The sequence below is a fragment of the Protomyctophum bolini genome (assembly GCF_963924005.1).
Source record: "Protomyctophum bolini genome assembly, chromosome: 20".
Classification (NCBI taxonomy): Eukaryota; Metazoa; Chordata; class Actinopteri; order Myctophiformes; family Myctophidae; genus Protomyctophum; species Protomyctophum bolini.
The window spans coordinates 24,244,075-24,257,041 of record NC_137881.1 but is presented as its reverse complement, the minus strand read 5'-3'; the positions used below and the strand labels follow the sequence as shown (position 1 = coordinate 24,257,041).

The 12,967-nt window shown below is 45.0% G+C and overlaps 1 protein-coding gene across 1 annotated transcript; it reads left to right on the top strand.

Annotated features, from left to right (window-relative positions):
* Positions 1-2,875: 2,875 nt before the first annotated feature.
* LOC308335271 (glycogen synthase kinase-3 beta-like) lies at positions 2,876-4,390 on the top strand (the record flags this gene model as incomplete). Its single annotated transcript, XM_080792289.1, has 1 exon — positions 2,876-4,390. The coding sequence occupies one exon, from the start codon at positions 2,876-2,878 to the stop codon at positions 4,388-4,390; it is 1,515 nt and encodes a 504-aa protein (XP_080648415.1).
* Positions 4,391-12,967: the final 8,577 nt, after the last annotated feature.

Here is a 12,967-nt window from a genome sequence, read left to right as displayed (position 1 = left end):
CTCCTCCATCAGACCGGCTCCGCCCACCGATGGGATCCCATCGTAGTTCCCGTCGACGTTGTTAATGAGAATAAGGGCCTTTCTCGGCCCTGCCCTGCTTCAATTGTTTTTACATTTTGTTTAGGAACCAAGATGGCCTCAGCACCAGGAGGGGGTGGGGCGGAGGGGAGCAGGGCGGTGTCGACATATGCCCTTACTGGGCTGCATTCACACATTCAAGACACCTGTCTTGTGCCCCCCTCCCCCCATCAAACAAAAATATTTGGTCAAACCATTGGGCTGCCATTGGAAATGCAATTCTCTTAAACAAAGATAGGTGTCTTGAATGTGTGAACTGCGGCACACTGAGTGATTATATATGTTCATAAAGAGAGCTTGTTGCAGCTGGCAGCTCATCCAATGACTGAGTCATTCTTATTTTTTACCAAATGGGTTCACAGAATTATCCCTACTAACGACAACATCACATGTTTAAGGCAGTGGTGCTGACTTTAGAGATTACAAGTTCACAAGTTCTCTCTTCAGATCTACAAGCTCACAATGGAAACAAAAGTGAACTTGTAGACTTCCGGTTGCGCTGCGCTGTCGACAGACCATGCATTAGGCCTAACAGTTAGCGATGCACCCATTTATCGGCCATACATCGTTATCGGACGATATTGCCAGCAGTCAATGTTTATGTTCTTTCATAAATCTATATGTGATAGAAAATGTGCTCATTAAAAGAGATTGTGAATGACTGAAGGACTTTATAGGGGGGGGGGGGGGGGGGGGTTACCAGCTTATTTTTTAAACCTGGGTTCTGTTTTAATGGAGCACAGAAGGGTGCGTTATTGAGCACAAAAGGGTGCGTTATTAGAATTGGTCCATTTGTTCATTTTTTGATTTTTTTTTGCTGGTAATTGTTTTTTGCTTGATTATTTGGTTTCGCCAAATGCAAGTTTATGTTCTTATATCTCTCTGAAAACATGAAAATCCATCCACCCAGTCATATTCAACCGCTTATCCGTATAGTTCGCGGGGACATGTCTTAACCTAGTGGTTAAGACACATAATTATATGAAATATATATGCTCTAATGCTGAAAAGCGAGTCACAGGTTTGAATCGGCACCCTGTACTACAACTATATTCTGATGCCAATGCAAGCATTTTATTCAAGTAAAATTGTGAATGCAGATCTTTTACTTGTAACAGTCTGTTAACCACTCACATAAGAGCCTCAGTATGCTGAATATTTCCCCAATTAAAAGTATCAATACCGTGATGTGGAAATACGTTCAATGTGTTTCCTCCCTCTATTGGTCCGACTGACTGTTATTAGCAGTCAGGTTTTTAGCCCCAAAAGGGGTGAAGACCCCCTGGCTTATTGCTTTCGTACATGTAGGTTTTGCCATTTTTCGCAGTTTTGGCATTTCTGTGTTGTCGTTTTCCACAAAATTCAACAATATGGTAGACAGTAGAGGGTCATTGGAATCGCTCAAGAACTGAAGCTCACGGCCTTTCATCAAAGGACCTCTGACATTTAGGTCTCCCAATGAGTCAATTATATGATTTGCTCGATCCACTGTTGATGTTAAAAAAAGCAACACCAAGGAATTTCGTAGCCTGGTTAACACTCACCCTTGAAATCACATTTCCATTAATTTGTGGAATCTGGACCCTGTTAATGCATGGTTGGTTGCGGGAGGACAGCATTTACAGACAACCCCTTCAGCCAATCAGCGTGACAGAAAAACTGACGTCATCTCCGTCTCCAAATCAGTGGCCACTAGCCCGGAACACGGAACCCGATTGGGTCCCTGCCTGCTAATATAATGCATGGTTGATTTGTGGGGGTAACAAATAAGTGACATCATCTCCAGTCTCCAACATTATTGTCAATTTGGAAGAGTCTGACATCACTCCTCTCTGTATAACACCAGTAAGACGTGGGTGAGCGCTGGCGCTTTGGCATGGGGGGGGGGGGGGTCAGATCAACATGGAATGAATTCTGTTCTTCCCATATAATACAATATCATCTTGAGTGTACAGGGCTTGATGAGGTCAGATCAACATAATGGAATGTCAGAACAGGTCAGCTCCATCTCCATGTAGATGTAAGGGTGGTAGCGGGGACATTCTCTTGAGTGTACAGGGTTTGATGAGGACCCAGGTAGGGCCGGGCCTTAGTTTTCGGCCCCGTCTTATAGCTGCTTGATATGCTTTGATTTTTGTACTTTAGATTAGAGCTTCTTGCATGTCCTTTTTGTAAATGATTGTTTTTAATTACGTTGATATTTGTATAGAAAAAGGCCTAACCAGGGGCCGGGGTCGCAAATTAGCCATGGCTGTAAACCCCATTTACAACGCAATCGTTTCATGTTTTTATAACTTGACACATTGGTTTTTTGTATTGTCCCTGTTTAATAAACATACAGTATAAATAAAATAAACTAGAGTTCGTGGCAGTATTTGTCTGTCCAAACTTGCTTGGGTTTGGCCCCTCCTCCACTAGTGGGCAGTATTTACCTCCTCCAGATGGCCCTGGGTAGGCGACCCCTCACTGAGATGTCCACTCCCAAAGAGTGCTGCTTTCTAGTTATGATTTATCGGCCTGGTTGATAAAAGAATCATGTCACTAGTACAGTACCCCTTATCACATTGTTTCCGGGGACCATTTGTATACCCTCAGACCTGTGGGGGTCAAGGGCCTAAACAAGCATTACAAACGGTGGCCCTTAAAATCTAAATGTTCGAGAATCCCTTCCTTATCTACTCGCAGGCCACTATGGAACTCCATATTTGGGCGGTGCACCTAAAGTACACGAAGGGCCAGTTTATGACGTAACAATGACGTGGCTGTGCGTGAATTTATATCCAGTAGATAAAGGGAAATGCGCCTCAACTCTGCACCCGTGCGGCTCTCTGTAACTAACCCCACCTCCGTTAACACAAACATGAGCAGCAGCGGGCGGAGGCCCAGGACGAGCTCATCCGTACAGCAGCCAGGAGCTCCCAGGGCCGCAGCGATAGGTGGAAGGTGTTCGGCGACCGGCGGCAGGTTGTCGGCGGCCGGTGGAAGGTCGTCATCCGGTGGGAGCGCAGCGGGAAGGACCGGGGTTCAACAACAGGCCAGCATCTCCACATCCATCTGGAATCCTAGACCGTCGAGAGGCAGCGGCGGCAAGCCGATGGCGGCCGTCGCCACTCCCGGCAAGGCCCCCGCCCGGCCACAGGAAGCGTCGCACACGGCCGACGTCGTCAAGGTGGTCGGCAACGCCATGAGCTTGGAGCACCTGAAGGTGTCTCGAGACCACCAAGGAGGCGGCGGTAAGGTGACGACGGTGGTGGCCACGCCCGGCAAGGGCCCCGTCCGCCCGCAGGAGGTGTCGTACGCCGACGTCAAGGCGATCGGCAACGGCTCCTTCGGCGTGGTGTACCAGGCGCGCCTCGTCGACAGCCGCGAGACGGTGGCCATCAAGAAGGTGCTCCAGGACCAGAGGTACAAGAACCGGGAGCTGCAGATCATGAGGAGGCTGGAGCACTGCAACGTGGTGCGCCTGCGCTACTACTTCTACTCCAGCGGGGAGGAGAGGAAGGAGGACATGTATCTGAACCTGATCCTGGACTTTGTCCCCGAGACCGTGTACAGGGTGGTCCAGCACTTCAACAAGGCCAAGACCACCCTCTCCATGATCTACGTGAAAGTCTACATGTACCAGCTCTTCCGCAGCCTGGCCTACATCCACTCCAGGGGCGTGTGTCACCGGGACATCAAGCCGCAGAACCTGCTGGTGGACCCCGAGACGGCCGTCCTCAAGCTCTGCGACTTTGGCAGCGCCAAGCAGCTGGTCTGCGGCGAGGCCAACGTGTCGTACATATGCTCGCGGTACTACCGCGCCCCCGAGCTCATCTTCGGCGCCACCGACTACAGTTTCAAGATCGACGTGTGGTCGGCCGGCTGCGTGCTGGCCGAGCTGCTGCTGGGGCGGCCCGTCTTCCCCGGCGACAGCGGCATGGACCAGCTGGTGGAGATCATCAAGGTCCTGGGGACTCCCACGGGGGAGCAGATGGACGCCATGAATCCCGGCCACGCGGTCGGGTTCAATTACCCGCAGATCGAAGCGCAGCCGTGGACCAAGGTGTTCAAGCCTCACGTGCCTCCGGAGGCCATCTCGCTGTGCTCTCGTCTGCTGGAGTACACGCCGGAGCTCCGGCTGACTCCGCTTGAGGCCTGTGCCCACGCCTTCTTCGGCGAGCTGCGCCAGCCCGGCACTCGCTTGCCCGGCGGCCGAGAGCTGCCGCTCCTCTTCAACTTCAGCCCCGCCGAGCTGTCCATCCAGCCTCTGTTGAATGCCACACTCATCCCTTCTCATGCTCGTGCGAAGATGAGCTTGCGCTCAGACTGACACGCTGCTGTGCCCGCGTGATGTCAGACGGGCGGTTACCGCCCTGTCAGCATCTACAGCAACGTCTGAACACAGTCCCTCCTTCTCTGACCCTGTCTCTTCACACTTACCCCCTCCCACCACTTCTTCGCGTCTTGCACCCTATAACTGGCTCTAAACACATCCTCCACTCATACAAGTTCATGCCCAAAACACTGCATACCAATTCTGATGCTTTGTGTGAGTGCACTTGTTTGGGGGATGCTTTGGACTTGCAAAACTAAGCTGCAATTTCCAGCCCGACATGGTCCCAGTTAGGCCAGGCCTGTTTGAGAGACATTGGATTGGATGTGTTATGTGGATCAGAAAATAGGATTTCCTGTGTTATAATGAAATCGCCTTAGACTTTTATCATGTTCTATTTATGTATTTTAGCTACTTTTGTACATGTCACACTGGTACAAGACGACAAGGCCAGGGGCTGGCCTGCTGGCTAGCAGGGCAAGAGCCCTGGGAGACATGGTGCTTCTATTTGGAGGCTTGTCTCGTCACTGGGCTAACAGACAGAGCACTCCTCTGCTGTGAGGTGTTCAAAACCACTAACGGCCAGTACTCAACTCATCAGGTGGGCTCTAAGGGCAGATTCACAGTTCACACCACTTGGCAGATGTTGTGGTATTGTGAATGGTGTGCACCATACCCCGGAGATCACCCAACCATTCCTGGGACCGCATGGAGGTATAGTCTCGGGTCCGATTGAAATGTACTTCGATGCAATGGTGAAAGCATTGAATACAGTTGAATGGAGTGTACTCGAGTGTGTAATCAAACGGACTCTGTGTAAATCTGCCCTAAGACACGTGTTCTTGACCCTCCCACTGTCTGAATAGAAATGTCCAGGTATTTCAGTGCCTTTGAATTGGCCGACACCAGAGTGTTACAGACGGAATGAGAACGTTGGTCTACATCAGGTGGAGCTCTGGGATAGCATTGTAATTGCCACTTCTGGTTGTCCATGGTGAAAGTCTGCAGTCTTAGAGCCCACCCGATGTTGAGTAGCCAACTATTCACCTTCTGAAGGATAACTGACTATGTGGCAGATTGCTGTAGTGTGTGGGCATGTTTGGTTACGTAGTGTCAAAAGTCACAGGTATGCCAAATTCCTATTGGGATTGGATTTCGAGTATTATTATTTTTACGACTATTATTTTGTGAAAGGTGTTTTTGCATTTGTTTTGATTTCTTACTTCCTTTGAAACCACAAAGAACCACATGAGAAATAATATCATTTTTTGTGTTTTATATTTTTTTTACATAACAATTGTTGTCAATAAAAACCAACAATTCATCTGTGGAAAGCCGGAGTGTATTATTGTTATTTTTTTGTCATTTCCCTCTTGTTAAAACAGAATGAGGATTTTTTTTTAACTAATGTATATTTTGTGTTTATGTTAGTTTTGCTTTTATCATTCTAAGAAACAGCTGAACTGCAGACCTTGTTGGTTTTGTGACTGAGACATTTTATGGGAGTTTTTGTAGTTATTTCTCTTTCTTCCTTTGCAACCTGTTCAGCAGAAACAAACATTCAAATTGAACAGACTTTATTATTTTAATTTAACCAAGTTCAAATATACTGCTGCTCACTGAGAAATGTTTAATTCATGAAAACGCCTTACCGCAGAAGCATTTAATTAAAATGGTGGGAGATGTAAAGGTCAGAGGTCAAAAGTCAGAACACAAAAGTTGTTCGGCATGAGGAGACGCATACGTGTATCGAAGTTTTATTGCTGATGGTCAAACAGTCCATGATCTATGCCTGTTCAAAGTTTGCATTTTCAATTGAGTGCTATTGAGTGCAATTGAGTGCTATAGCACCACCTTTTGGTGGTGAATGTGTACAGTGAATGTGTAATAGAGTGGCTCAGAGCCTCAGCCTGACCTGCCTATATCCCTTTGGACTAGTGGTTTAGATATTGGACTTTCCCACGAGTTCGAATCCCGGGCGATACAAATGTATGGAAGTTAGCCTATGGCCTTGCATGTCGTCATTCTCAGGCTTGTAGCATTTCTAGTTGTCTTTCCAGCTTCGAAGGAGATCCAGATTTCTGCAGCCGCATTCAGAGTTTGGATGTGTTGGAAATTACACAGAAGCATTCTGTTCTGAACATCTGTTCTAATGCAAGTTGATGTTTGCAGGGTGTGGAGAAGATCTATTAGGACACTAGTAGGAGTGTCAGCTTCCTCGTTGTTGCATTGATCCATTGGTGGACTGTTTCCAACGTGGTGGACTTGATCACCTGCAGTGATGTAGACACCATTCTGACCTATAAACTGTCCATCTGTTACCAACTTACTTGAAAGGAATGAGAACAGCTCCTTCTTGTTGTCAACATTTGCCAGAAACCTTTGCCAATTTCCAGGGATTTTGGCAGTACCAGATATACGTTGTCAGGTGCCTGTTTATCATTTTTCCCCTTTGTCTCCTTTGATTGTCAGTTCACGATATGGGACCCATCACTCTTGTTCATGGTGAATTCTTGGGCAGAATACCTTGTCGTAATAGGGTGTCAAGTTACAATACAAGACAAGAACAGATCTACAAGCTCGCATCGCGTCACAACGTGTCGTGAGCTTGTAGATCTTTTCTTTTTAACAAGCGACACACAGCAGAGCGATATACGCTTCAAGAGTGCGAACTTCGAAAGCCGCACGAGCGGTATTGCAAAGTACTCCTGAAAAGAAAACTTAAACTGTGTACGTTTAGATTTTTTCTTGACTGGTACAGTTGCTGGGAAACTTTGACAGGAAAAGACTCGCTCACCGTATAGAAAAAGAAGTAAAACTTCTAGACTGAGACTTAGAAAAATATATTTTATTTTATTTTATGATGCTGTGCTCATGGTGCTCTGTGCTCTGGTGCAATTAAAAAGCAAACGTTTCGGTCCTCAGACCTTTGTCAGTGCTATGGTTTTTTACAGACAAAGAACTTACTCTTAAACAACTTCCAAACAATACAGCTCAGGTGCTGTGAATTACTAATTGGTGACATCACCTGATTGTGGGCGTGGACATTACAGAAAGGATAATTGTACAAATTCACAGTTATATATGAAACAAAAATATTACATACATCACATGTTGACTGACTTACAGTATATAATCACTTTTTGAATATAACTTTTTACTTTATAGGTAGCACTGGAGGGAGAGATCTTCATTCACGCCACCTGGATTGACAGACTTTAAATAAAAAATCCATCTAGATTCAGTTTGGAGGAGTTTAGTGTCTAAATCGCCCCCTCTTCTAGATTTCTTAATTTGATCAATAACTGTATAAGACAGATCTGCTATGGAGTGACCGGCTTCATTGAAGTGTCTGGCGACAGGAGATTTGATGTCCTTGCGTCTGATGGCACTCATGTGTTCTATGATGCGTGTGCGGACTGCCCTAGATGTTTTGCCTACGTACTGTAGATTACATTTACATGTGATCATGTAGACTACATTAGAGGAACTACAATTTACAAATTGTCTGATAGTGTATTGTTTGTTAGTAACTGCACTAGTAAATGTGTTCGTTTTCTTGGAGTTTTTACAGGCCACGCAATGTAGACAAGCGGGTAGAAGCCGGTGACTCCATTCAACCGCCCCGTGTGTTGCTGGGGGGGTATGTAGCAGTCTGCTTTCACCATATAGTCTCTGATGCTTTGAGATCTATAATGAGAGAAAAGAGGAGGGTCAGTAAACACTTTAGCACCTTCAGGGTCAGCTGACAAAACATGCCAGTGTTTCTCTATGATGCTACGTATATCATTGCTCAAAGGATTATAAGTAGTGATGCAGGCACATGAGTGTTTCTTTTTGGTTTTTGCAACCTGGTTAGGATTATTCAATTTAGTTAAAGCAGAGTCAAGCCATTTTCTGGGGTACCCTCTATCAACATAGTTTCTATACATGACATGATGTCTCTCTCTTTTCCAAAATCTGACTGACTGTCACAGATTCGTTTCAGTCTAAGGAATTGAGAATATGGTAAACCTTTCTTCAAAGCAGGGGGATGTGCACTGGTGGCATGTAAAAGACTATTCTTGTCTGTGGGTTTGGTGTACAGAGTGGTGGACAATTTACCATCCTGAAAAAGTACACGGGTGTCTAGAAATGGAATTTCATGTTTGCTGAATTCCATGTTGAATTTAATGGTAGGTGCCAGATTGTTCAGGTAGGACACAAAGCTATATGAAGCTCTTCCTCAGTACCTTGCCAGATAAGGATAATATCATCAATGTATCTCTTAAATAACAACATATTGTGGGCAAAAGGATTGTTGTGCCACACTGAATTGTGTTCAAGGAAGCCCAAGGCAATGCCTGCACAATCTGGACTGAATACTGAGCCCATTGGTGCCCCCTGCAGTTGGAGATGATAGGAGTTCTCAAATAGAAAATAGTTTTTGTGTAAAATCATGGATGTCATTTCCTGGTACAGTTGCTTAAATGATAGTAGGCCTATTATTACAACAGATAGTTTAACAACTGTCAACCTAGCATTGCTAATTTGGACCCTATTTTCAAGCTCACAGCACTTGCATAGTGACAAGTGAGCTTGTAAATTGATCTATTTTCCTATACTATAGTGCAGTGGTTACCAAAGTGATGTCCAGGGACCCCAGGGGTCCTTGAGGGAGTTCCAGAGGGTTACAGCCCGGGGACTTTCCGTAAGTCAGACCTCCAGCTAAATAATAGATTATAGGAACCGAATGGACCATTATGGGTCTGTAAGTTCAGACTTCAGAGTGTACAAGGAACCAAAGTTGGAACCATTTGTACACTCTCAAAGTTAAATTAGCCTAATGTAGCAGGGGCATTGTCTCCCACTCTCATGGCCCCTTGCTCCTCCCACTAATCAGTAGGCTGATTGAGTACACACTATGCCTGCGGGAGGTGTCTCCCAGAAGCAGGCCTGTTGGGCTTCAGCTGGCCACGCTTTCCCACAGCGTGGGTGTTGCTTCTCCACCAAGGTTGGCCTGATGGACTTCAGTCTTGTGTCGCGTTGCACCAGTACAGGTACTGTATGTGTGCCTCTTAGTTGTTAAGCAATCACCTGTGTAGCCCCTTTCAGCACCCTCGGTTACCTTTTCTGTTGAGTGTTGATGAGATGTTTCAAAGATGCATAGAGTAGCAGTAGGAGACCGCCGAAGCGCCGTTAATCGGCTGTTCTATTTTTAAAGTTTTGGCTTCTCTGAATTTCTCTCTTCCTCACCTCCCATGTCCCGCCTCCCGCACTGTGACTGGCTGCACGTCCTAGTTAGTATAGTTACTGCCAGCTTACATGCTGGATGTTTTTAATGCTGTCGTGTCATGGGTCTATTTGATAACTCCTGTTATGGCCCGATCTTAGCATTGGTTCATTTCAAAATAAGACGACATATGGTCCCTCTTTAAAACTGTGTTTCTAAAATGTCTGATCCCAGATACAGCAACGCGTAGCTAGCCAATCGTGGTGCGGGAGGTGGACATGGGAAGTGAGGAAGAGAGAATTTCAGAGAGCCTCTATCCTTTATAACTCTATGGATACATGTATTCATTGTGGTACTATCATAGTAGATATCTGTGAAAGAGTTGTGTGCTGAAATCTTCATGTCTCTGCTCATGGCTCTTGTGCCTTTGATGCAGCTAATAGGGGTCAGGGATTGGATGTTGACAAGAAATGACTCAAGTCTCTAGGACGGGTGCAGTTAGCTCATAACATTAGCGTTGTCATAGGCTCTCCAACATCACTGGTGTTAACTACTTACACAACAGCAGACAATATATGGCTTCACATTGCAGTGTTGAGAGCATGGGTTTTTATGCCGTTCAGACTATGGGTTTTATGGGTAAGTCTCTCTTAAGCGGGTAAGCCTAGAGGCAGCCAACAATGAACAAGTGTCCACTATGGTGGTCACTATACGGCCGTTAGTAGATGTAGATCTGCTCTGCAAACTGATTAAAAAAAAGTTATTTTGAAAATATTCAGGGCCCTCTTGCATCACCCCTTCTTACACCTTATCCCTAGCTGAACCCATTTGGCATGTTTCACTATTTTGAAAGACATTTTAAAATAGTTCAACTAGCTGATCTACATCAACACGTTGTGAGTTTGTAGAATCAACACGTTGTGAGTTTGTAGATTGGCTATTTGGACTATTTTAAAAAACGTTTTTCAAAATGGCAAATAGGTTTGGGGATGAGGGGGATTAAGCCACACAAGATACAGCCCTCAATCTACAAGCTCACAATGCAATTACCATGTCCATGCAGGCCAGCCATATAGAAGCCTTTTGAAATTCAACTGTATTTAGCCTACTTTTACGCCTACGAAATTAACTCAATACTATATTGATTTGATTGATTTCCAAATGTATGGAGTGCCAACAAATCGGCAAACTATTTTCCCAATAGAGGATGTGTATCACATTTAATTTAACACTTGAATGGGTTATCCATTATGTTAACAGAATTAACAGAGGGGAGACAGAGAACCTGTCGCATTTCAGTGACATCACTGTCTTTACTGACTTTAAAGGGTGGAATTCTCAATAATACAACCCGATAATAGTTGGGGAAATAATTACCTAATTAAATTGAGGAGTGACATATCCTGATATTTTCAACTACCTAGTGAATTATCCAGGTTAGTATTAATTTTAGTCTAGCAAGATGCTGCTTGGGTAATTTCCACAAATAAATAGCTTATAAAACGAAACACAACTCTGGGTATTGAAAACCTCAAGGGATGCGATCGTGACGTATAGCAGAGGTTCCCAAATTGGGGTCAGGGGACCCCCAGGGGTCCCCCGGGAGTTCCTCTGCTATGATGGATAGTTAGGAACCAAATGGACCCATGGATCTGTAACTCTGAGAGTGTACAAATAGTACAAATCCATTTATACACTCTCAGAGTTAAACTATAGCAGTGATTTTACAATATCAATTGAGGGGTCCGTAGACTAATGCATGTAAAACTGGGGGTCCTTGAAACAGGCTGAGAATCACTGCTAGAGCCGTGAAAATCTTCTCTTATGGGAGCATATCTTTTCAAATGGGGGTCCGTGGTCTAATTAGTGCCAATTTGGGGGTCCTTGGCAGTTGGCACGAAAACATTTGGGAACCACTGGTGTATACAATGGGACCACTTTAACTTAAAGATTTACGATGCTAGCAATTGACACACTGTTGGATGTTATAGTTGTATTGTATTTATATCATTTATCATTTTGCGAATTACAACCACAGTCCCAACACTGCATGACATCTTGTGGTTAATACTCACAGTAGTAGAAAGTAACTACATACATTTCCACCACTGCAAAATGTACTTTTACTTTACTAAAGTGTTTTCAAATTTCAATACTTTTACTGCTACTCCACTATATCTCAGAAGCAAATATTGTAGGCTACTTTTAGTTTACACATTTATTTTAAAACGTTTAGTTTAGTTACTTTGTAGATTGTGATTATTACTGGAAAAACACTTTAAGTATACATTTTTAAACCAATGCTTTTGTGCTTTTACCCAAGCAAATTTTTGAATTCCGGAATTTTCACTTCACTATGTAGATGTAGAGTATTTCTACATTGCAGTATTGGTTCTTTTACTCAAGTAACAGATGTGAGTACAGTACTTCCACCACTGTCAATGTCATCCCAAGCCGTCACCCGAGAACACGCTTGGAGATGCGTGTCAAACCACCTGGACAAAAAATATACACAGCTTAAAAAAAACTAAGTACTGAGTTATACTACTGGCGGCATGCACAAGAACTGTGGCACCGATCGGGTCCAGTGGGGCGTGTGGGATCATCCTCGGACAAAACCGACATGCATGCATGTGTGTGTGGACACAGGAGGCTACGCTACTGCATGTCCTTTCTCTGGCATTAGAGACACTGAGGAGTCAACATGAGACTACTGTATGTCTTCTCTCTGGCATAGAGACACTGAGGAGTCAATGGTCCAGCACCAGAATGCACAGTAGAGGGGATCCGTGAACGCACACTGGAAGGTGTACAGGTGCGTCCGCCTGTCAGAGGAGACACAGTAGAAGGACAGTTTGCCGGCGGGCCAGTCCAGATACACCCCGACTCTGTTGGAGCCAGAGGGACTGACGGCGAGTTCCTCTTTGTGGTTGTTGTGGCGGACCGTGTACTTTCTTACGTTTGTTTCTTCACCACATAAACAATCCAGACTCCACGACTTGTCGTTGAATCCAAGCAAACCGATATCGGCGTAACCTCTTCGCACTATGCTTTTGTATGCAACTGCTATAGAAACCTGTAGAGTCCACTCTACCTCCCAGTAACAGCATTTAGTCAGAGCCTCTTTACACATAACCTGTGACCAGTAGTCCCATCTGTCTTGACTATATGTATATGTCTGATTCTCTTGCACATTTGTCACCCTCCTGTTGTTCTCGGACAGAGAGAGGCGCTTGCTTGCTGTGCATGGGTCCAATGTGAGTTGACAGAAGTAAAGCATCAGGTTCTCCAGTTCAATATCCTGCATCTTCTCCTCCACTTGTAGGTCCTCCGTTGTATGTGTCTGCACGTTTATGTCTTCA